Raw genomic sequence first — 24,124 nt, 5'->3', positions numbered from 1 at the left:
TCAACTTGTCTCTTGAACAGCTGCTCAAGAGAACCTAGTATATTAGTTTCTTTGCTTATTAAAATTGCTGCCTACCAACCTGCAGTAGTCTGCATCTTCCTTCAGTCTTTCCTTGCCATGTATGGGGGCCAGTTTCAAATCCCACCTAGGGAACTCCCAAGGTTGTAAATCAAAATTTATGTTGTTACATTTTATTACAATATGCGGTGTCTTTTCATATTTTTCTTGTTTGACTTTCTAGGAGAACTTTCGATTGAAGTTCCTAAACTCTCATTTCTCTATAATCCTTGGTTATTACTTAAGTATTTTATCTGTTTATTCTTCTTTTCCTTTTAGGATTCTCATTATATAAGTACCTATTCAGTCTCCATGGTGCTTAACATTTCTTTTCTAGGGGCACGTGGGTGGCTCACTTGTTAGACATCTGCCTTCAGCTCCAATCGTGATCCCAGGGTCCTAGGATCAAGCCCGGCATCGGGCTCCCTGCTCAGCCAGAAGCCTGTTCTCCCTCTCACACTTCCCCTGCTTGTGTTCCCTCTCTCGCTGTGTCTCTCTCTGTCAAATATTAAATAAAATCTTTTAAAAAAATGTGTTTTATATTTTTCAACTTTTTATCCATTTCTGTTCTCTTATGGAAGAGTAGTACCCAGCTATAACATTTACTCTAGCTTTATACATTCTGGTATTCAATAAAATATTGAATATTTTATTTCAACCATTTATTGTTCACACATGGTTTCGTTTCAATACATTCTCACTAAATATTTCTTATGCCCTCCTTTATCTTTTAAGACAGCTTTTTATTTATTTATTTTTTTAATATATTTTTTTAAGATTTTATTTATTTATCTGACAGAGAGAGATCACAAGCAGGCAGAGAGGCAGGCAGAGAGAGAGGAGGAAGCAGGCTCCCTGCTGAGCAGAGAGCCCGATGCGGGGCTCGATCCCAGGACCCTGAGATCATGACCTGAGCCGAAGGCAGCGGCTTAACCCACTGAGCCACCCAGGCGCCCCTAGGAAAGCTTTTTAAAAATACATATATTTTATCCTAAATGGTCCACTAATTCTGCTTAATCTTCTTATTTATTTATTTATTTATTGTCCAGTTTATTTTCTTTTTAAGGCAACAGAGTTCTTCAGGTATTTCTTTTTTCCTGTAAACCCATACTCTCCAGGCCCAGGTTATAAGCTGGTAACACAGGAAGGGAAGGGATCCAAGCCCAGGAGTGTTTCCTCAGTCTTCTTCAACTCACCAGGAAGCGCCCAAGCTGTAGATCGTATGTTTGTATGTAGAGAGGGCAACGACTATTTAGGGGAATTTGAGTTATTTTAAAAACAGAGAATCTGGGGCGCCTGGGTGGCTCAGTGGGTTAAGCCGCTGCCTTCGGCTCAGGTCATGATCTCCGAGTCCTGGGATCGAGCCCCACATCGGGCTCCTTGCTCAGTGGGGAGCCTGCTTCTCTCTCTGCCTCTGCCTGCCTCTCTGCCTGCTTGTGCTCTCTCTCTCTCTCTCTCTGTCAAATAAATAAATAAATAAAATCTTTAAAAAAAAAAAAAAAAAAAAAAAAAACAGAGAATCTCTGCATTTACTACTCTCTTCCTACCGGATGAGCTTATCCCTCCTTATCCCTCAGAGAACCTTTCTATCTCTACCTCTTTTTTTTTTTTTTACAGTAATTGCCTGGCTCAGTGTGTGTGTGTGTGTGTGTGTGTGTCAGAGTGGGAGAAAGCTCAATAAAACCCTTTGAGGTGGATATGATTGCATCTATTAATATCCACTCTTCTCCTGGCCCTGTTCTAGGTCTACCCTGTGCAATGGTGAAGGAGTGGGCAAAGAATTACACAGGGTAATGTGGGAGTAGATGGAAAGGAGCACAACAAAACACCAAAAATCACCCCACTCCCTATAGCATCTCCCTGCAGTCTCCTTGTAGCATCTATCTTCCATTGCTACAGCCATGAGCTCCCTATCTACACACACACACACCCCTAGGACCAACTGTAGCCATCTACCTTCCAGAGGGTTTCCAATCAATTTTTGTTTTAAAGATTTTATTTATCGGACAGAGACACACAGCGAGAGAGGCAACACAAACAAGGGGAGTCGGGGAGAGAGAAACAGGCTTCCCGCTGAGCAGGGAGGCAGATGTGGGGCTCAATCCCAGGACCCTGGGATCATGACCTGAGCCAAAGGTAGACCTTTAATGACTGAGCCACCCAGGTGCCCCGCCAATCAATTTTTCAATAGTTTCTCAATTCAACAACCTCCCTCCTTCCAATGGATATTCAGGTTGGGTTTTGGGAAAAGAGTTAGTTCTCTACATTAGGATGCTGTATTAGTAATCTTTTCTTTGCGTAGCAATATTACTATATACTTAGTGGCTCAATACAGCATACATTTATTATCACACGGTATCTTTGGGTGAGGGCTGAGCACAGCTTAACTGGGTCCTCTGCAGCCAGCTATTAAGGTTTCGGCCAGGTCTGGGTTCTCATGTGACGACTCTACTAGAAATGATCCACTTCCAAGCACCAGGGGTTTGTTGACAGATTTTAGTTCTTGCTGGCTGTTGGCTGAAGTCCACCCATAGATCCTTGCCATGTGAGCCCCCCAACATCACACCCTTGCTTCATCAAAGCCAGCAAGAAGCATGAGACATGTCACCTTTGTTGTGTTCAATTGTTTAACAGTAAGTCCCACGTGCTACTTACACTCCAGAAGAGGGGATTACCCAGGAAGAGAAGATTACACAAGGGTGTGAGCCACAACAGATAATGGGAACCAGAGAAGGAGTACCTTCTCCTGGGGACTAACAATCATCTTTCCTCAAAGTTTTTGAAAGACATTTCAAAAGTTTTAAGCAGTAAAAGAACATTAAATTCTGGCTCTAGAATGATCACTGCCCAGAAAGTGTGGAGAATGGTCACGTAGGAGAGAAAAATGGAGTTAGGAAAATCACTTAGGAGACTCAGTGTAATCCTCGTGAAAGGGTGGTGGCCAGAGATAAGGGAAGGCCAGTGGGAATAGAAAGAGATGAACAAAACTGGAGAGCTGTTTAAAAATGTAACAAATAGGACTTGGAGATAAATAGTGAAAAGGAAGAGTTGAGAATATTCTAGTTCTGGCTTTTGTGAATGGGTTTGTGGACTGTGAAAACAATTCACTGAGAAGAAGAGCAGTTTAGATGTTTTTAGATGTTTAGTTTGGGGTGGGTAGCTTCGTGCAAGAGCAGGATCAGAGACTAACCTTGCTCCACTGAGCAAACAACCTCTTTATATAAATTAAATTTTTATGGCTGCAAGGAAATGTTGCTCCAAATTTGTTGAAACTGGCTGAGTCTTTTCAACTCATCTATTTCACGCAAGTTAATTTTCAGTATCACAAAGCAGTCTATGGATACAGGAACATCGGTCTGGGTAGACAATCTGCTGTTCCCCAAAACACGCCTTTCACGTTGTTTGAAGGCAAAGGCTGAGTTTGGGGAGGACAAAAGTATGGGAAAAGACATATCCTGTAATATAGTTTACAGGTAAGTCATTAGGGTTGAATTCCTCAGCAGCCCTAAGCACTGCGGGGCAGTCCCACTAGCACACAAAGCTCGGGTACCAACACCAACTCGGCTCCGTCTCTCTACGGTTCGCGCCTCTCCCTTGGGTGAATCCGACACCAGCACCGCGGCCCGATACTCTCGCGAGAGAGAAGGAGACCACTGCTCCCTCGATTCTCCCAACCACGCCACGTGTGCTCCCACCTGCAGAGAAACGGAGTATGGCAACGCCCAGGGGCTTCTGGGATTCGTAGTTCCGGGGCTGGCTGAGGCCTGGCAGCCTTGCCCCGCTCCTTCTTACGCATGCGCGACTCCGAGCTGGCCCAAGAAGTTCGTAGCCTTTGTCAGGCCCGGGATGGGAGGTGAGTTGGCGGTTCCCATGGCGCTCTTCTCCACTCAGCCTGGATGGTGGCCCCTGAGGCATCAGTTCGTGCCGAGTCGGGGCTGGAGTGCGCGTTTATGGAGGGGGCCTCGAGGGCGGATCGCGAGCCCCATCCCTTCGCGCTCCGTTCCGAATCCCTCCCGCGGCTGCCGCCTCCCCGGGACGCGGGTGTGAGCGCTGTGCCGGCGGGTGCGCGAGGGGCGGGGCGCGGGGCCTGTGCAGGGCTTCGGGCAGAGCCCGGAGCGCGGCGGGATTTGTCTGCGCGCCTGGTACCTGGCTGGTCCCTCGCAGCCGCTCAGTGCCCCCAGGGACAGCTGCAGGCGGCAGGGACAGGCACCTGGCACCCAGCCTCAGGGATGCTGTCCCCGGGTTTCCAGGTTCCAGCCTCGTAGGACCAAGCCAGGCTCGAGAGTGAGGAAAAATCCCGACCCGAGCTGATCGAAGCCTTCCAGCAGAGCCCCCGGAGGGAGGGCAGGAAGGAGGACGACGAGGCCGCGGGGGCTTCTCGCTGTTCTGCCCGGAGAAGTCTGAACTGGGTGGGAGATCAGAATATTCGGAACCCGGAGCAGGTAGTGATCATGGAGACCGACTTGGCCGACAAGCCTGAGAAGAGAGGTAGGAGTTGCCGAAGTGTTGTTGAACTTGTGTTGGGGAGGGAGAAATTCTTTCCTCCCGAAGGGAAATCAGTTGCCTCACAGAAGGTGGCTCTTCGCGGAGAGTGCTGTCCGTCTCCTTTGTCTGGGGGACTGATGGGCTCTTGGAGGGAGCACGAAGGGCTTGGTGTGGGATCCACCCTCTCTCCTCTCCAGCTAGGCGCATAATGGACCCTTCAAAGCCACCCGCAAAATCCGAGCGGAAGGTTAGCTTCTAAGGCGTGAGCAGAGCCCCGATTACTTTTTCGCACACATTCTTCCTCCCAGATGATTATGCCAACCTAGCCTCAGTCGTGGGTCTGAGAATTTCGCTTTCTGGTTGGCAAAATATTTTCCACGCCTTTTATGCCACTTTGCATGATTACCATGTGACTTCAATAAGCAAATCATTTTTTGTGTTATATAGGAGAAAGCGGGCCTAGAAGTCAGTGACTGATCTCCAGTTTACCAGAGCAGTCTTTGTTGAAGTTTGGTCTCTGACCTCCTACATCAGGATTACCTTCCCAAGTGCCTGTTAGATTTCTAGATTGCACCATAGATTGAACTAATGATAATTATTTGGAGGTGGGATTCAGCAATCTTCGTTTTAAATAAGCTTGCAGGGTGATTTCTGAAAGCTACTGAGCCTGTTTTTTTGATATGGACATTAAGCTCAGGGAGAAAACTAACTTAGTTTTATTTCTAGATCAGAGTGTGCCATCTTTCCAGAATGTGTTAAAATTACAGCAACTGAGTGAACTTAAGTCCTGAGTAGCAACACTTCTAGACATTTCTCCATGATCCCGGGATCCTGGGTTGTTTGGGGCTCCCTCCCTTCCTTTACATTGTTTGTAGGGAGCGCCATTAGTATGGGGAGGGAATTTTCGACTTGTAAATCTGAATCACAGGATGGATCTAGGCCCTATCATTATACTGCTTTCTTGTCCTTAGCTCTGTCTTCCCAGGACTCTCCCTTTTCCCCAGAGCAGAGCACAGAAGAGGGAGAAGTGGCAGCTCTGCGCCTCACAGCTAGATCCCAGGTGAGTGTGAGTCTCTATTAAAAATAACCCGTCTCCCTGTTATTTCTCAGAGTACAGATGCACTCTCTCCTTTTTGATAGGAGTTTCTGTGTCCGCTAGAGCCCCTATAGAGAGCTGGGTTCCAGCTCTAAGAGACTCCTGTAGTATCTAATGAACTCGGTAGAAAATGGCTTGTATGTACCCCTAGTACCTTCTCCACCTAGTGTTTATTGTCACTATCAATAGGTATATAGAAAGCCTTGCCCTTCTTTGAACTTTTATGCTCATTTCTGTGCTTGAATAACATAGGAAACTATTTTGAAAGAAGATGTGGCACATACCTATTGAAATATGTGTCTGTCTAGGGGAAACAACATACATATGACTGTTAAATAGAAGCGTAAGAAAGCACCTTAAGTGCTGAAGCAAATTATGAAAGCAAGGGTTCAAAAGGTTCAAAGAAGTGCTAGAAGGGGAAAGCCTGTGCAGGATTTAATTTAAAGAGCTAGAATCCGGCCCTCCGCAATGATGAACATTGAAGTATTTTAGAGGTGAAGTGTTAGGTCTGCGGCTTACTTTCCAACCCCCACCCAAGAGAATATATCAAGGATTGTTGAACTTGAGTGGTGGCTGTACCATAATGGGTGAATAGTGTGTTTGTCTCTCAATTTTTTGTATATTTGAAAGTTTTTTTTTTTAAGATTTATTTATTTATTTGACAGAAAGAGATCACAAGTAGGCAGAGAGGCAGGCAGAGAGAGAGAAAGTGGAGGAAACAGGCTTCCTGCTGAGCAGAGGGCCACATGTGGGGCTGGATCCCAGGACCCTGGAATCATGACCCGAACCGAAAGCAGAGGCTTTAACCCACTGAGCCACCCAGGCGCCCCTGTATATTTGAAAGTTTTTATGAAAAGGAGGTGGGTAGGAGAAAAGAACTCTCCATGATGTGTGTGGCATACCTCTGTTCGCTTTCTCTTTGCTACTATAATCAGAGTGTAAAAAAGTAGACATTGCACATTGGTACTATTTGAAAAGTGACTTCTAAGGATCCTTTTTTTTTTTTTTTTTTTTTAACAAGTTTTTTATTTATTTAAGCAATCTCCACACCCAACTTGGGTCTTGAACTCATGACCAGAGTCATACACTCTTCCGACTAAGTCAGCCAGGCATCCCTTCACGGGATCCTTATATACTTGCTTATTTCCATTGCTTTCTCAGCTGCCTTACATGATTACTGAAGACTGTATCAGTCAAGAAGTTGTAAGTTGCAGCTCATGAAAATTCAAATTGGCTTAAGCAAAAAGAGTTATTGAGTAACATAACTGAAAAATCCAAGTGTGGCTAGAAATAGAACCCAGACAGTAATATTAGCATGTGTTCTCTCCATTTCATTGAGTTTTGTTTTTTGTTTTTTTGTTTCTCTCATTGTGTTCTCAAGCAGGCTTTTTTCTCTAGTGCCTGTTCCTAACAAATTCAAGCTTACGTCTTCCTGTGTTGAAGACCACAGAAAAAAGTTATCTTTTCTCCTAGTCACTCGAGCCCAGGTCCTGGAATTAACTCTTGAATGGGTATTAGGTATATTCTGGCACCATTATTGGCCAGATATAGTTGTAATTCTCTAATTAATTGGTGAGGCCTAGGGAATATACCTGCACACACTCAAACAAATACACATCCCATCCATGAATCAGGGATGGAATTAGTAATACCTAAGCTATACTAACAGTAGCCAAATATAGTGGCCAGAGGAGAATCAGGGTGTAGGTACCAGAGGAGGAATGAATGCTTTATATATTTCAACACTTTGATATTGGATTTAAGACTGTTAATAGATTCAGGGTGGATTAGACCTTTTTTTTTTTTTTTTTTTTAGATTTTATTTATTTATTTGACAGAGAGAGATCACAAGTAGGCAGAGAGGCAAGCAGAGAGAGAGGGGGAAGCAGGTTCCCTGTTGAACAGAGAGCCTGATGGGGGCTCAATCCCAGGACCCTGAGATCATGAGCTGAGCTGAAGGCAGAGGCAGAGGCTTAACCCACTGACCTTTTATATAAATTTAAAAAACTGTCTTTTGCATTGCATTAGATTTTGTTTGATGCTAACAACTATCTTCCTTACTGGAATTTGCCTGGGCTGGTTGTTGTTGTTTTTTTTTTTATCTTTAACATATTAGATTTTTTTTTAAATATTAAAGTTTTAATTCTTGCTCACTGTAACCAGGTGAACAGCACAGATATATATAAGCATAATATTACTTGCCTCCCCAAATTCAGCCCTCCCCCTCTCCCTACTGAGGAGGACAGTTTGGTGTATATCTCTTTCCACTTCCCTCTCATCCCCAACTTTGGGACTTTTGTTTGAGTGTCCTTTCTGTAAATAGGATGTGGGTTTTTGGGGCGCCTGGGTGGCTCAGTGGGTTAGGCCGCTGCCTTCGGCTCGGGTCATGATCTCAGGGTCCTGGGATCGAGCCCCGCATCGGGCTCTCTGCTCAGCAGGGAGCCTGCTCCCCTTCCTCTCTCTCTGCCTGCCTCTCTGCCTACTTGTGATCTCTGTCTGTCAAATAAATAAATAAAATCTTTAAAAAAAAAAAAAGGATGTGGGTTTTTTGGTTTTTTTTTTAAAAAACCTTTTATGCGGTAAATGAACTAAGTCATATTAATTTTATGTTTCAGATTTTCTTGCCATGTGATTTTTATAATTGTTTATTATATTTATTTCTTTTGTATTTTCTGCCTTTCATGCAATAGCTTGCATTTTTTTTTTCTTTTAATGGTTTGGAAATTAATTCCTATCATCTGTCATTTTAGCTATAGATATGCAGATTAAGGAACAAGGTCATTTTTCTTATATATCTACTCAGTGGCTACTTATGATTTTATATTGTATTTTATTTTCTAGGATGATCTTGGTTTTGTTTATTTTTTATTCTTCTTATTTAAGTTTCACATATTCCACTTTGGGAACTTTATTTGAAATAATTTAGATTTAAATAAATGTTGTAATTAGTAAAAGAATTTTCATATACTCTCCAGTTAGAGTCTCCAAAAGTTAACATTTACCTCACTTATGATAATTAATCACAGCTTTTATATATTTTGTGTTATATAAACTTGACCCTGTGATATTTAACACAGGAACATTTATAAGTTATATCTGTACCTTCCACATTAATTGTTCCTGTTAGTTCTAGTTAATGCTTTTTCCTTTGATATTCCGTGCTTGACTGTCAGTCTTCTCACCTGCAGGACTATTTCACATTTCCAAATTCTGTTGTTTCAGTCATCTTCTGTTGGCTAGATTGATTCTTTAAGTTTTTATTGAGGACTCACAAGGAGGAATGACTCAGACATGCCTTTTTTCTCAGGCCCAGTTTTGTTTACTTTGCCAACCTGCACTGTTGACCCCGTTGATTCATGTTTTAACTCTGTATCCCTAGAAAAATGATAGTCTCAATGGAGAAAACCGTAGTCTTACCTCTTTGGGTTCTCATACTGAATCCACAGTCTGCCCGGAACATGATTGATACCCAGTGACTGTTATACCTAGAGTATTCCGAATCGAGAACATTAGAATGCTTATCATTATCACTGTCATTTCCTGTCCTATGTATAGCTTACGCATCTACTTGAGGGCCAGCGGAAACTGGGGGTTGAAATTGAGTCTGTTAAGTGAGAGATGGTGAACAAAAGTAGTTTGTGTCTTAGGCATCAGTGACGTTCAAGGACGTGGCCATGGACTTCACCCCAGAGGATGTGGGGAAGCTGGATCCCACACAAAGGGAGGTGATGCTGGAGAACTATAAGAACCGTGGTCTCGCTTTGTAAGGATGGGTGCTCATCGTGACCTAGAATCTGCATATGGGGACATCATTACGTTACTGAAAGTGAAATAGCTTAACGAAGGCTTTACCTTTGCATTCAGAAATCATAAAGTATTGCTCCCTTTGGACCCAAAGAAAAATCTATTTCTGTCCTAGTTTCTTGGTGAAATGTCTATGCTGGTTTTGTGTCAAAATTCTTTTTCGAATGTTAGAAACCTAATTCACACTGGCTTAAAGGGGATAAAAATATTGATTCAGGGAATCCTGTATACTGACAGAAATTTTCTTAATTTTTTTAAACATGTGGCTTGGCATTGCCCTGTCTTAGCTTTATTCTTAGGATCTCCCCTTGTGGCAGAGATGGCCATTGGCAGCTCCAAGGTTGCATGATTCTTCCAGTTAGAGTACTCTCCAGCCAGTACGGATCTTGTGTTCACCACTCTGGGGCCGGGGGGGGGGGGGGGGGGGGGCAGGGGTGCGTGTGCATAATATGTGCCTGTATATGTTTTCAAACGGGGTAGAAGAAACTATGTTAACTCTTCCCAGTGATATTTACACATATACATTGTAAGTTACATCTGAACCCATAATTTGTTGCCATCGTTTTCCAATTGAATGCCTTTTGGCCTGAATTTGTTTTGTGCTTATGTAATAAATCCCTAAGAAAGTGGGTTCTGGTAGCTGAAGAGGGAAGAAAGAGAAAAACCTTTAGAAAGAAGACAAAAACTCTGGTCCACCATGGTCACAACTTTTAGCCACTGAGGTCCGCTATTCTTCATTTCTTCCCAGAGCTAAAGGACTCACTTGTAGTGTCTCCCTGAAAGAGAAAATTCCTCAATAGAGAAATAAAGAGAAATTCTCTTCTCTCTGTCTTTTAACGTAAGTTCTCTGCCCAGTGTGAGGCTTGAACTCATGACCCTGAAGAGCAAGGGTCCCATGCTCCTGTGGACTGAGCCAGCCAGGTACCCTAGAAGTTCTCTTCTTTTTGACAGCCAAAAACATTTGCCTTTTCCAATGCATATAAGCTCCTTCCCAGACCCAGACTCCTGCTTCAAATACTTTAAGCGGCATTCAGAAGCCCACCCTCCCTCATTCCTGATCTTCCTATAATACCCTGTCTTTGTAGATCATAGGGTTGGGTCTGTGTTATAGAATAGGTCTTTGTGCCCATCACAGATAGTTAAGTCCTGTTTCTTTTTTGTTCTTTCTTTTTTAAACGAGCAGGGCTTCCAGTTTCTAAACCTGAGAACTACAATTTGGAGAGTGGAAAAGAACCAATGGTGCTTGAGAGAAAAGCCCCCAAAAGCAGCTACTCCGGTGAGTTGGCCAAATGGAGGTCTCCAGAAATAACAGCCCCACAGGACAGTGGAAAGGGGGCACTTTTCAGTGCTTAAGAAAGAATATTAGAAATGCCTATGTGCTTTTAATTTTTAAGTGATGCACTTATTTTAAGTGATAGAGCATTGTGACTAATATAAAAGTGGAGAAGAAGAGTAACATGGATTCACTGTCAAAATCAAACATACGCTAATATTCTGCTTCTCTTGCCTTTGTTTCTTTTCCTCTCTTTGGCAATACAAAATAAAATATCGTAACTGTACGGGTCTGTGAATTTTCACAAATGAACACGTTCATTGTAACTAGTGTCCAGGTCAAGGAGCACTTTACCAGCCTAGCAGTACTCTGTCACTCATTTCTTCCAAGGGTAACCTTATCCCAACTTCTTACACCACAGATTAGTTTTGGGCTGTTCTTGAACTTCATACAGACCTACGTTCTAACGTCTGGCTTTCTTCACTGAACGTTACTGTGAGAAACAGCCATGTCCTTTGCATGTAGCTGTGTTCATTCTTTGTGTTGTGTGGTCTTTCATTGGTCTAGACCAGTTTATCCATTTCTCGTGGGATGGGCATCGGGAGGTTTCCAGTTTGGGGCTATATAAATAGTGCCCCTGTGTATATGTCTTGGGGCAAACCCATGCAGGCATACCTTGGAGACAGTGTGGGTTAGGTTTCAGAGCACCAGAGGTAAAACAAGTATTGCAATAAGGAACTCAAATGAGTTTTTTGTTTCCCATTGCATGTAAAGTTATGTTTATACTATGCTATAGCCTAGTAAGTGTATAATACCATTAAATGTAAAAAAACAGTGTATACACCTTAATTAAAACATATTGTTAAAAAATGCTAACCATGGGGGATGCCTGGGCGGCTGAGTGGGTTAAGCCCCTGCCTTCAGCTCAGGTCATGATCTCAGGGTCCTGGGATCGAGCCCCGCATCGGGCCTCTCTGCTCAGCGGGGAGCCTGCTTCCCTCCTCTCTCTGCCTGCCTCTTTGCCTACTTGTGATCTCTCTCTCTCTCTCTGTGTCAAATAAATGGATAAAACTTAAAAAAAAAATGCTAACCATCAAGGTGCTGGGTGGTGCAGTCGGTTAAGTATCCAACTCTTGATTTTGTCTTAGGTCATGATCTTGGGGTCCTGAGATTGAGCCCAGCATTAGACTCCAAGCTTGCCTAATATTCTCTCTCCCTCTGCCCCTCTCCCACCGTCACTCATACTTTCCTCTCCCCCCAAAATGCTAATCGTCATCCTGAACTTTTAGCAAGTCATGAACACTGATGACAGATCACCATACATAACAAATATAATAATAACGATAACGGTTAAAATATTGCAAAGAATGTGACTCAGAGACACAAAATGAGTAAATGCTGTGGAAAAATGGAGTTGTTAGACTAGTTTGATGCAGGGTTGCTACAAACCTTCATTTATAAAACAACAAAAACGCAGTATCTGCAAACTCCGTGAAGTGGATGATAATGAAAGCAAGGTGTGCCTGTCTGTGCATTTCTGTTGCGTTAATACACGGGGAGCAGTGTTGGGTCCTGGGGTAGGTGCATGTTTACTTCTGGTAGATACTGCCAGATAGGCTTGCAGACGCATTGTCCTAGTTACAGTTGCACTTCTACTAGCAGAATATGTGATTGTGGGAGCTGCTCAGCATCCTCCCCAGCACTTAATATTGTCTGATGGCTTCACTGAAGCCATTCTTACAGGTGCGTGAAATCTTTTCAATAAATAAGAAGAGTTGGGGCCCCTGGGTGGCTCTGTCGATTAAGCGTCTGACTCTCGATTTAATTTCAAGTCATGATCTCAGGGTCATGAGATCGAGCCCCACATGGGGCTCTGCACTTGGTGGGGAGTTTGCTTGAGATTCTCTCCTCCATCTGCCCATCCCCCAACTCGTGCTTGCACGCTCTCTAAAGTAAATAAATAAAATCTTTTTAAAAATAGAAGCTTCGGGGCGCCTGGGTGGCTCAGTGGGTTAAACCTCTGCCTTCGGCTCAGGTTCATGGTCCCAGGGTCCTGGGATTGAGCCCCGCATCGGGCTCTCTGCTCAGTGGGAGCCTGCCTCCCCCTCTCTCTCTGCCTGCCTCTTGCCTACTTGTGATCTCTGTCTGTCAAAAAAATAAATAAAACCTTTAAAAAAAAAATAGAAGTTTCTTAAAAGGAAAAATGTTACAGATATAGTTGAAGTCCTTTTGCTTTCTCCCTAGAAGTAACTAGTGGGGTAAATCATTTTAATGTGTTTTGTGTATCTTGAGAGTTGGTTTAGGTCCATAACCAGAACTAAGAACTACTGGATCTTCAATTATCAATGTTTAGCTTTCTTAGGAACTGCAAGGTCCTATCACCATCCTGGCAAACATTTGATGCTATCACATTTAGTAATTTGTATCAGTCTGATGGTATGAAATGAAATTTCTTATTTCTTTTTTAGATGTATTTTATTTTATTTATTTGAGAGAGAGAGACCATTGAGAGGGGAGAGGTCAGAGGGAGAAGCAGACTCCCCCGCTGAGCAGGGAACCTGATGGAAATTCTTATTTCGTAATTTACATTTCTTAAACTCATGAGTTTGAGTATTTCATATGTTTATTAACTATTCAGGCTTCCTTGTTTGTAAATTACCTGTTTATATCTTTTGCCTTATTTTTTGAAATTGGGCCGTTCCCATCTTTTTCTTGATTTGTTGGAGTTCTTTATACATTTTCAATAGTAATATATGACAGAGGGGTACCATTAAAAATCAGTGAGAAAAAAAAAATGGTCCTTTTTATCTGTGGCTTAGTCTATTATAGGGTGTCTTATGCATACAGAATTTTAAAATTTTAATGTTATTAGATTTATTTCTTTTTTTTAAGTGCTTTACTATTTTCTGAATTGTCTTCCTTATTCCAATGTCGGGAAGACAATCTCTACTTTATTCTAAAATGTTCAAGTTTTGTCTTAAGGTAGGACCTCTTGGGGGTTTTTTTTTGCATATTATGTGAGTAAGGAACTACTTTTATTTTTTTTCCATGCTGAAAACTGGTAGTCCAGCATCACTTATTGAAAATCTATGTTTTGTCACAGATTTGTAACGCTAGACTCTGGTCCCGTGTATACCTGGGTCTGTTTCCAGGCTCTTTGGTTTATTTTGTCTGTCTTGTACCGCAACAACACATTGTTTGAATTATACTTTATAGTATGTATCGCTAAAATGAACTTACTTTCATATTCTGCTTTTTAAAATCTTGTTTTTAGAATATTGAGTTTTAAAATCTTCTCCTATGATTGTAGATACGTCTGTTTCCCTTGTATGTAGGCCTGTCAGTTTTTGTGACTTTCACCCTTCTCCCTTTTTACGTGGGAGATATTGCCATTTTCTGAATGATCTAAAACTCTTCATACATGAGGCATTTATTATTATTGTCAGACATTTTTTCTAGCTTTTGCTTTTTGGCTTTGCTTTTTAATGTATAAATTTAATGCATTACAGTCTTCTCTATTTTCTGATATTGATCAGTGCTTCGAAAGTTCTCCTCCAAGATGAAAGAAATATTTGCTTCTGTTCTATTTGTCCTTTAATTTTTCTTTTGAATCCATAATCAATTTGGAATCACCTCTTCTCTGGTTGTATCTCTTAGCTTTGTTTTCTGAAACACTTGTATGTTTGAATGGCTCAAGGCTTGGTTTTAATCTCTCATCCCTCTTGTGTATTCGGAGGTCATAAACTTGAGCATCTGCCTGGGACAGCAGGTAAACACCTGAGTGAAGCAAGCTGGGTAGGCAGGGTGGGGCTGATATACTGGACGAACACACAGCTCAACGGAAAGGAATGGCCCTCCTTCCATTTAGCCCTCGCTCAAGAGCTGGCAAATTTTTTAATGTAAAGGGCTAGATAGTGAATAATTTATCTCATGAGGCATATGGCCTCTACTGCAACGCCTCAGTCTGCCATGGTGGTGTGGAAAGCAGTCTTAGTTCATAAATGAATGGGTATGGTTGTGTTCTAATAAAACTTCATTAAAAAAAAAAAAAAAAACAGCAAGCTATAGTTGCTGGTCTTTGGTCTGGCTGGTTGTTGTCATGCAGCATGCCTCTAGTTTTTTCCAAGAGAAACCCAAAATTTGAATTTCTAAGTGAAGTCTCCCCATTTTTAAATGTTGTCACTAATCTCAAAAATTCGTGTAAACAGTGTAGGCCAAACAAAACATGTCCGAGGGTCAGGTTTGTCCCACTGATCACCTGGTGGCAGCCTCTACTTTGTCCCGTAACCAGATTATCAGCTCTGTCTAATGAATCCCGTATTTGTATTTCCAACCTAGATCTCTCCTTCAGCCTCCTGTTCTAAACATTTGTGTAACTATTTGATGTTTCCATGTGCTTATGATAAAGATACCACAATACGGCATGTTTGTTTATTTCTTGTGAAGATTTTTATTTATTTGCAGAGATCACAAGTAGGGAGAGAGGCAGGCAGAGAGGGGGGAGGGGAAGCAGGCTTCCTGCTGAGCAGAGAGCCCGATGCAGGGCTCAATCCCAGGACCCTGAGATCATGACCTGAGTGGAAGGCAAAGGCTTAACCCACTGAGCCACCCAGGGGCCCCTCTATACAGCACGTTTAAAACTGATTGACTGGGGGTGTCTGGGTGGCTGTTGGTTAAGCCTATGACTCTTGATTTCTGCTCTGGTCATGATCTCACCATTGTGAGATCCAGCCCAGGGTGGATTCTTCTCTCTTTCTCTACCCCTGCTACTCGTGTGCTCTCTCTCTCACAAAAGCAAATAAATAAATAAATAAATAAAACTGAGTGCCTGATGTAGGCCCAAATTCTTCATCCTCCCACCAATATCCTTTTCCAGTTGTCTTTTTTTTTTTTTATAAGATTTTATTTATTTATTTGACAGACAGAGATCACAAGTAGGCAGAGAGGCAGGCAGAGAGAGATGGGGAAGCAGGCTCCCTGCTGAGCAGAGAGCCCAATGTGGGGCTTGATCCCAGAACCCTGGGATCATGACCTGAACTGAAGGCAGGGGCTTAACCCACTGAGCCACCCAGGCGCCCCTTCAGTTGTCTTAATGACACTCACTGTCTTACCAAATTTCACAAGCTAGAAATGTGTGAACAGTTTTTATACTTCCCTCTCTCCTTTACCCCATTCAACTTCGCATTTATCCAGTCATCCTGTAAATATTTTTTTCACTGTTATCATCCCTCTCTCTTTTGTTGGCCTGGACCACTGTGGTAATTTCAATTCTGCTTCTGTCCCCATAGATTTATACCAGTCTATATCACAGCGCAAGTGATGTTTTCAAAGTACTGATCGATGGTGTCATCCTTTGGCTTAAAACACTCCAGTGTCTTCCCATTGCTCTTAGGATAACAACTGCAATCCTTGAGGCCTATACAGTCTTACAAAATCTGGCTTTTACCTCGTTATTCCAATCTAATCTCACACCTGCTATCCCTGTTTTTGTACTCTAACATAGCGGTTCTTAAGTACTTGGCCATCAAAGGACCATGTTTAAAATTACTGAGGACCCGGAAGAGCTTTTGTAAATACAGTTATATTTTATGTTTGGGTTATATTTGCCAGTACCTACTGTATTAGAAATGAAAATTGGAAAAATTTTTGAACTATTAAAATCATGTAAAAATAATTAAAACCCATTTCATGTTAACACAAATAATATAACTTTTATATAAACACCTATTTGCTGCAAAAAAAATTTATTGACAAGAATGCATTGTTTTACATTTTTGCAAATCTATATTCTCCACTTCTGGATGCAGTTTGTTGTGATATGTTGTTTTGGTTGACTTGTATGAAAGAAATCCAGCCTCACTCTAATATATAGTTGGAAAGGGAGAAATATTTCATAGCTTTTTCAGGTATTGACACATTACATCATGTAGTGTTTTTTAAATCCAACTTCTAATATCACCACTGACCTTATCAGAAAAGTCTTTAAGGATTAAAAAACTACCAGGTTCTCAAGAGCAGATACAAGTTTTCCAAATTCTGATTTCTGCCCAAAGCTGAAATTTTACTAATACTATTGTTTCCTTAAAGTGACAGGCTCAGTTTGTTCTTCTTTTTTTTTTAAGATTTTATTTATTTACTTGAGGGGCACCTGGGTGGCTTAGTGGGTTAAAGCCTCTGCCTTCGGCTCGGGTTGTGATCCCAGGGTCCCGGGATCAAGTCCCGCATCAGGGTCTCTGTTCAGCGGGGAGCCTGCTTCCTCCTCTCTCTTTGCCTGCCTCTCTGCCTGCTTGTGATCTCTCTCTGTCAGATAAATAAATAAAATCTTTAAAAAAAAAAAAGATTTTATTTATTTACTTGACACACAGAGAAAGAAATCACAAGTAGGCAGAGAGGCAGGCAGAGAGATAGTGGGAGGCAGGCTCCCCACTCATCAGAGAACCCGATGTGGGGCTTGATCCCAGGACCCTGAGATCATGACCTGAGCCGAAGGCAGAGGCTTAACCCACTGAGCCACCCAGGCGCCCCAGTTTGTTCATTTTTGAGGAAATAGCTGTCAAATACTCAACTTGGATAACATATTTTGTCTGTCAGTCATTCTTCCAAGTAAAAACTGTGGTCCATGGGAAAAGTGGCTAGTTCAGCTCACACCTCAAATGATCCCACAAGTGGTTCTCTTCAAGACAGTCATCATACTTCTATAGGAACAGAATTGCCTTATAATATTTCTTACTTCCTCAATTCAGAAATTTAAAAAGATGTATACTCAAGGCTTGAAATTTAATAAAATCGGTAGTGTTTACTGTTTCCTGAGACATTTTTAAGTGAAACTGGCTCCTTTTTTTCTTAACTGAGAGTACATGCCAGGGAAGGATACAGCTGCCACTAAGTTTATCATTATTGTCCTGATTTGCACTAAGTCATAAGCAGTTTTACCATGATGACTTTTGTAACAGTGCAAATGACAAGACAATGAAAGACAAATAACATCTAAACATTATATTGAAAATAGTTTTGAACTTCTGGCTTCCCCAGGGTTTATGGGCCATACTTTGAGATTTCTATCTACATCCCTATATCAGCCTTACATCAAATTATTAGCACTTAGGCCGTGTCATAATTTTTAGGGGTTTATATCCCTTTAATGCTTATTAAGGTAAGTATTGTCATTATTCCTCATGAAGTAGGTACTGTTATTGCCCATCTTACACATAAGGAAACTGAGATAGAGAGGTTAAATAATTTGCCCCAGATCACAGAGCTCGTAAGTGACAGAGCTGGGATTATCTTCATGCATTCTGATTCTAGAGTCCATCCTCTCAACCACTGTGCTTTCCCTGTATGTCCCTCTCATCTTGGCGCTTTGGTTCATATATTCCCTTTCCCTAGAATGCTCACCTCTGTGATTTGTACCAGTTACCTGCAACATTCACCCGAACTCCAACTGCACTTTCATTCCACCTCAGTGATTTATTTCCTCAGAGAAGTCTCCCCTCATCTCCCTAGATTCCCCCCATATTTTTTCATAGTCATTTGCCTTTTATTCCTCAATACTTAACTACAAGTACTTTTTTTTAAAAGATTTTATTTATTTAATTGAGAGCACGAGAGAGGGGAGGGTCAGAGGCAAAAGCAGACTCCCCACCGAGCAGGGAGCCCAATGTGGGACTTGATCCTGGGACTCCAGGATCATGACCTGAGTTGAAGGCAGTCACTTAACCAACTGAACCACGCAGGCGCCCTGCAAGCACATTTTTATGTGCTTTTGTGAATGTTAGACAAAATTCTCTCTCCCCTCCTGTGCATGTGTCTTTCCCCAGTGCCTAGCACAGAGCCTAGTGTATGGTAGATACTCAATGCATAACTGTTGAATAAATGCTTAGAAAAGTAGCTTGGTGAAGGAATAGAAATCATTTGGCTGTATAAAATGAGGGACAGGTCAAACTTAATTTTCTTATAAATGTGTAATCAGTTGTTATAACAACATTTGTTTGAAAACAGATTGTCTTTTGTTGACTGAAATATCACCTTTGTATTGTTTTTATTTGTATATGCTTGACTATTTCTGAAGTTGCTCTTCTGTTTCATTGATCTGTCTGTTGCTTTGACCCACCACACTCCTTAAATTAGTTTAGCTTTATAGTTTTATATTAGACAAAATATTCTAATATATTAGATGTATTTAGAGAGCTCTAGCTTCCATCTCTACCCTCTCTCCTCTATTCTGATACTTTTCCTATAAGCAACCATTTTTATTAATATTTCATTTGTCCATCCTTGGTTTTTGGAAATATAACCAAATATGTGCATATATTTATATCTCCCTCCCCATTTTTTCTGCATAAAGAGGAGCAGATTGTACACACTCACTTGCAGCTTGCTGGTTTTTAAGATTTTATTTATTTATTTGACAGACAGATTGCAAGTAGGCAGAGAGGCAGGCAGAGAGAGAGGAAGGAAGCAGGCTCCCTGCTGAGCAGAGAGCCCGATGCGGGGCTCGATCCCAGGACCCTGAGATCATGACCTGAGTGGAAGGCAGAGGCTTTAACCCACAGAGCCACCCAGGTACCCCAGCTTGCTGGTTTTTTAAAAAATTACTTAATGTATCTTGGAGATAACTTCATATCTATATATGGAGATCTTTGTGATGTTTTAAAAAGTTGGAAAGTACTGCATTTTATGTCTACATCATACTGCGTTTAATCAGTTCTCTGTAATCCGTGTGGAGACGTTACCAGTATTTCACTATCTCAGAGTTAAAAGGAGTAGTCTTATGTATATAAGATACCATATATTTGCCATTATATCTTTGGAAGAGCATAGGACATTTTTGATCGGAGACATACAAACGCATTGTTAGGGAAGGTTAAACTGGAAATGGAATGCCTATTTGGATGTGGGTAGGACTGCATGACTGGAGACCTGAAAGTCATAATGTCCTCTAAAGTGATAACAGTATATTTAATCCAGCAAGTGGATATTCAATAGGAATTTGTTTCTTCCCTCTTCTGATTTAGTGTGCTCATTTCCTGCGCATCCAGCGATAATACTGGTTCATCTGCATCTCTCCTTCTGTATTTCTGGTCATCTTTTACCCCCTTTTGACTATGCTGGATAAAGTCTACTCATTTTCTCCACATACACTGTGCATTTGTTTCCTTCCATTTGCTTCTCTTTGCAAGTCGTCTTAAAAAAGTCAAATCCACTTCCTCCTCGGAAGCATGCTTTTCATCTTTATTAGCTGTTACAGAACTGTCTTTTGTTGAGCGCTGAAAACAAAGGAAATTTGCATTTCCAATTTCTTTCAGACCTGGAGATTAAACCTGAGGGCAAAGACTCAACTTCAGTGCAAGATCTTTCCAATGAATCATGCCAGACTGCAATAATAGATAGACTGACAAGGGATAGTGTCTATGACTCCAGCTTAGAAACAGGTCTTGAATGTGAAAACTGGCTAGAGAATCAGCAAGGAAATCAGGAGAGACACTTGAGAGAAATGCTCAGCCATGTGAATTCACTCCCCGAAGAACGAGCTCGCGAGCATGATGTTTATTGGAAAAACCTGAGTCCGAAGTCTGTTCTCACTCAAGACAGAGCTCCCAGAGGATCCTATGCCTTCCATACCCTTGAAAAAAGGTTGAAACAGAAATCAAACTTAATGAAAAAGCAAAGAGCCTGTAAAGAAAAGAAACCTCATAAATGCAACGATTGCGGTGAACTCTTCACTTACCATTCAGTGCTTATCCGACACCAGAGGGTCCATACTGGAGAGAAGCCCTATAGCTGCAGTGAATGTGGGAAATCTTTTAGCCACAGAGCTAATTTGACTAAACATCAGAGAACTCATACTAGAATTCTCTTTGAATGCAGTGAATGCAAGAAGGCCTTCACAGAAAGTGCATCCCTTGCAATACATCAGCGAATTCACATTGGAGAGAGACCATATGAATGCAGTGAATGTGGAAAAGGGTTTAATCGAAGTACACATCTTGTGCAGCATCAGTTGATTCATACTGGGGTGAAGCCTTATGAGTGTAATGAATGCGATAAAGCTTTCATTCATTCATCAGCTCTCATTAAACATCAGCGGACTCATACCGGAGAGAAACCCTATAAATGTCAGGAATGCGGGAAAGCCTTCAGCCACTGCTCATCCCTTACTAAACATCAGAGAGTTCATACTGGAGAAAAGCCATATGAATGTAGCGAATGTGGGAAAACCTTCAGTCAGAGTACACATCTTGTTCAGCATCAGAGAATTCATACTGGAGAGAAACCCTATGAGTGTAATGAATGTGGGAAAACCTTCAGCCGGAGCTCAAATTTTGCTAAACATCAGAGAATTCATATTGGAAAGAAACCATACAAATGTAATGAATGTGGAAAAGCCTTCATCCATTCATCAGCTCTAATTCAACACCAGAGAACTCATACTGGAGAGAAGCCCTACAGATGCGATGAATGTGGGAAAAGCTTTAAGTGCAGCTCATCCCTCATCAGACATCAAAGAATTCATACTGAAGAGCAACTCTGAAAAATTGCTAAATGTGAAGAAATGTAAGTTGGCTTTATCACTGTGTTAAATACCTGAGTAGTTTAGGTGGGACACCCATAAAGTCCTGCTCGAGGACCAATTTTGTATGCATCTACTTTTACTTGCATAACGGATAGTTTTGAGCCCTAGACAGAATGTTCTTTATATTCATTGATTTGATCATTATGAAAGCTTCTGGCCAGGGATCTCCTATTTTGATCCCCCACCACCACTACCAAATAACCCTTTCATGGAAATTCAAGAAATCCTTGGAAGTGGATAACTGTATAATCATTGTGAAGTCTGGTTTTTCCCTCTCTTTGTCACATGAGAGCCTTGTTATAGCTTCTCACTCTGTAAGGAAATTCTTATTTATAAACATAGGTGGAGGACTCCTATCTTTATCATCAGGAAGACACAGTTGTTCCCCTTTGGATCCAAAGTAGATCTCCAGATGTACAGCTAGTGTCATTTCTTCAGGGAGGGTTATTTCTTTTATATTAGCTATAAAATGTGAGGTTAAGAGTTGAAATATGCTTCGGATTCCCTCCCTCCCCAAAGGCTACTATCTAATTTGATGAACATAAAGTAGAATGTATTGCAGGTTCTAAGTTATGTTCCCCTGGATTATGCTGCTCATAAATTTAGATAATTGTTATCCCTCTGTTGTGTAGATTTTCATTTTCTCCTTCCTTGGAATTTCCCTGAAGTTAAGAGTGGGTCAAAATCTTAACTGCAGTTTTTGATCAAATGCCTCTTTTCGTATCCTTGGAATTGAATGAGTCCTTGGTTTTTCATAGGGAAGGTTAAACTGGTTAAGCAAAGTATTAGGGATATTTCATTTCCAATTCATTTACAGTTTTTCTGCTTTCTGCAAACCATGCTTTGTCACTTTGAGAAAAAGCCCCTAGGATGTTGAGGGTCTGAAAAGTTGATGAGTTCAATGTGTTATTATATTTAGGGTCCCAGTCAAGGAGGAGAACTGAAGCAACTCTGAGACACAAGGACACACCTTCCTGTCAGATATGGAAAATAGTTCACAGGACAGTGACTCAATGGAGGATAACAGCTTCCCTCCATGAAGAAGAGGTTGCCATTTCTCTGGATTTCATGTCTACCCACATTTTGTTGTTGTTATTGTTCTCCCTATATGTTTTTTGGGCTATGTCCAAGAGCCCTAAAGAAGGTAGAAGAGGCATGAAACCACGTATAAGCTACACAGGTGATCAAAAACAAGTGGTGGGATTGGAAATGCAGAAGCAAAAGTTCAAATAAATATTTAGCAGAACACTATACAAATGTCAATTTTTATTGTTACTCTGTTGTATGAAGAGAAGAGTATAGAAAAGATAGAAGGAAAATAGTTACAGATTTCTTCTTTCTCTTCTAAATTCTATCCTTTAAGAACGTTCAGCAACTAGTCTTTGCTCTTGGCGTTCTCCACATTATCTCTGTTGTTTCCTATAATTCCTTCTCTGTAAACCTTAGTTGTATTATTGAGGAGAAGTAGAGGAATAGAGTTTAGAGCAAGAGCATTAAGGATGAATGGGTTAAATCCAGCCGTGATGGAAATTAAAACAAAAATGGGGCTGAACGAACTGGGAAAAGGTTTTGGGAAGAATAAAAAACATGTTGGGGGTGGAAGTGGGTGGGAAGGCTCAGGGACTGAGAGGTCAGGGTAGGAGTCTGACAAAGGAACAAGGTAAAGGGAAAGACACTCAGTCCTCTTCCCCTTCATACTTAGTATTCATGTTCAAAAATAGGAACTGACAGGCTGTGACCTGGACCCACGATCAAGTCCACCTTCTGCCTGTATCTCCGAATAATGTTTAGTTAGATCTTGACCACAGGTATTCATTTACATTTGGTTGTTACAACAGAGTCAAATAGTTGCAACAGTGATTATATGTCCCCCCCAAAGCCTAAAATACTTGATACTTCTCTGTGTGCCAGTTGCTTGAGTGAAAATAAATTCATTATTTCGGGGCCAAAATTTGACTTCCAGAGTAAGATCCATTTGGGCTTTCCAAAGCTGAGTTTGGATTCTCCCCCTCCAGTTAACATTTATGTGACCTTACTACTTGCTGTCTCTAAGTCTCAGGGCCTCCATCTGTAAGATGGGAATAAATCATCCCTCTCTTGTAAGGTTGTAAGGGTTAAATAAGACAATGTGTGTCAAAGACCTGGCACACAATAAATTAAACAGATCGCTTCTATAAGTATGTTTGTAAGGTATGTAAACATACATATATATGTATTTTAATGAAACATCAGTCCATTTGGGCTGCTACAATGAAATAACTCACCACAGACTGAGTGGCTACAGTTCTGGAGACCCGGGAGTTCCAACCAAGACCAAGGCCCCACCAGGTCCATGTCTGGGGAGGGCCTGTTTTCTGGTTCAGGATCCACCATCTTTTTGTTCTGTCTTCACATGGTGAAAGGGTAAGGGGGCTCTGGTGCCTCTTTTATAAGGCCAACTAAACCTTTTCCCAAGAATTCTGCCCTTGTGACCTATTCACCTTCCAAAGGCCCCCACCTCCTAGTACCATCCCTCTGGGGGTTAAGTTTCAAGATAAATTTGGGGAGATACAAACTCAGTCTGCAATAAGTGGCTAAGCATTGATCAGATAGAAATTACTTAGGAATGAATGTGTCTTCCACGCCTTTTGTTAACATCAAGAACTGTTACCATCCTACTGTCTAGCACAGCATAGAGAAGAGGCTTCTCTTTCTGCTCGTCTTTCCATTTGGTGCTGCTCCCTACACAGCCTCCTTGAGACCTTGGGGAATCTGCTTTATTCTCTCCTAAGTACCACTTAGCCAGAAGCTATCTGATAGTTTCAGAGACTCGAGTTTGTAATCTAAGTGCCGTTTA

The 24,124-nt window shown here is 41.5% G+C and overlaps 1 protein-coding gene across 1 annotated transcript; it reads left to right on the top strand.

Annotated features, from left to right (window-relative positions):
• Nucleotides 1–3,806: 3,806 nt before the first annotated feature.
• Nucleotides 3,807–22,541, top strand: ZNF286A (zinc finger protein 286A). The gene is made up of 7 exons (XM_047706044.1): nt 3,807–3,910; nt 4,308–4,545; nt 5,514–5,602; nt 9,286–9,401; nt 10,191–10,207; nt 10,626–10,718; nt 20,021–22,541. Exons 2-7 carry the CDS (start codon nt 4,509–4,511, stop codon nt 21,244–21,246), a joined length of 1,578 nt encoding a protein of 525 aa, XP_047562000.1. The 5' UTR covers nt 3,807–3,910; nt 4,308–4,508; the 3' UTR covers nt 21,247–22,541.
• The last annotated feature ends 1,583 nt before the right edge of the window (nt 22,542–24,124 follow it).

The sequence above is a fragment of the Lutra lutra genome, chromosome 16, assembly GCF_902655055.1.
Source record: "Lutra lutra chromosome 16, mLutLut1.2, whole genome shotgun sequence".
In the NCBI taxonomy this organism is placed as follows: Eukaryota; Metazoa; Chordata; class Mammalia; order Carnivora; family Mustelidae; genus Lutra; species Lutra lutra.
The sequence above is the reverse complement of the archived record's forward strand: the minus strand, read 5'-3'. Positions and strand labels throughout refer to the sequence as shown.

Excerpts from the sequence above, each read along its gene's own strand:
- ZNF286A (XM_047706044.1), top strand. The coding sequence starts at position 4,509 with ATGGAGACCGACTTGGCCGACAAGCCTGAGAAGAGAG. Across the intron at positions 4,546-5,513 it reads CGACAAGCCTGAGAAGAGAG|CTCTGTCTTCCCAGGACTCT; the intron begins GTAGGAGTTGCC and ends TCTTGTCCTTAG. Across the intron at positions 5,603-9,285 it reads GCCTCACAGCTAGATCCCAG|GCATCAGTGACGTTCAAGGA; the intron begins GTGAGTGTGAGT and ends TTTGTGTCTTAG.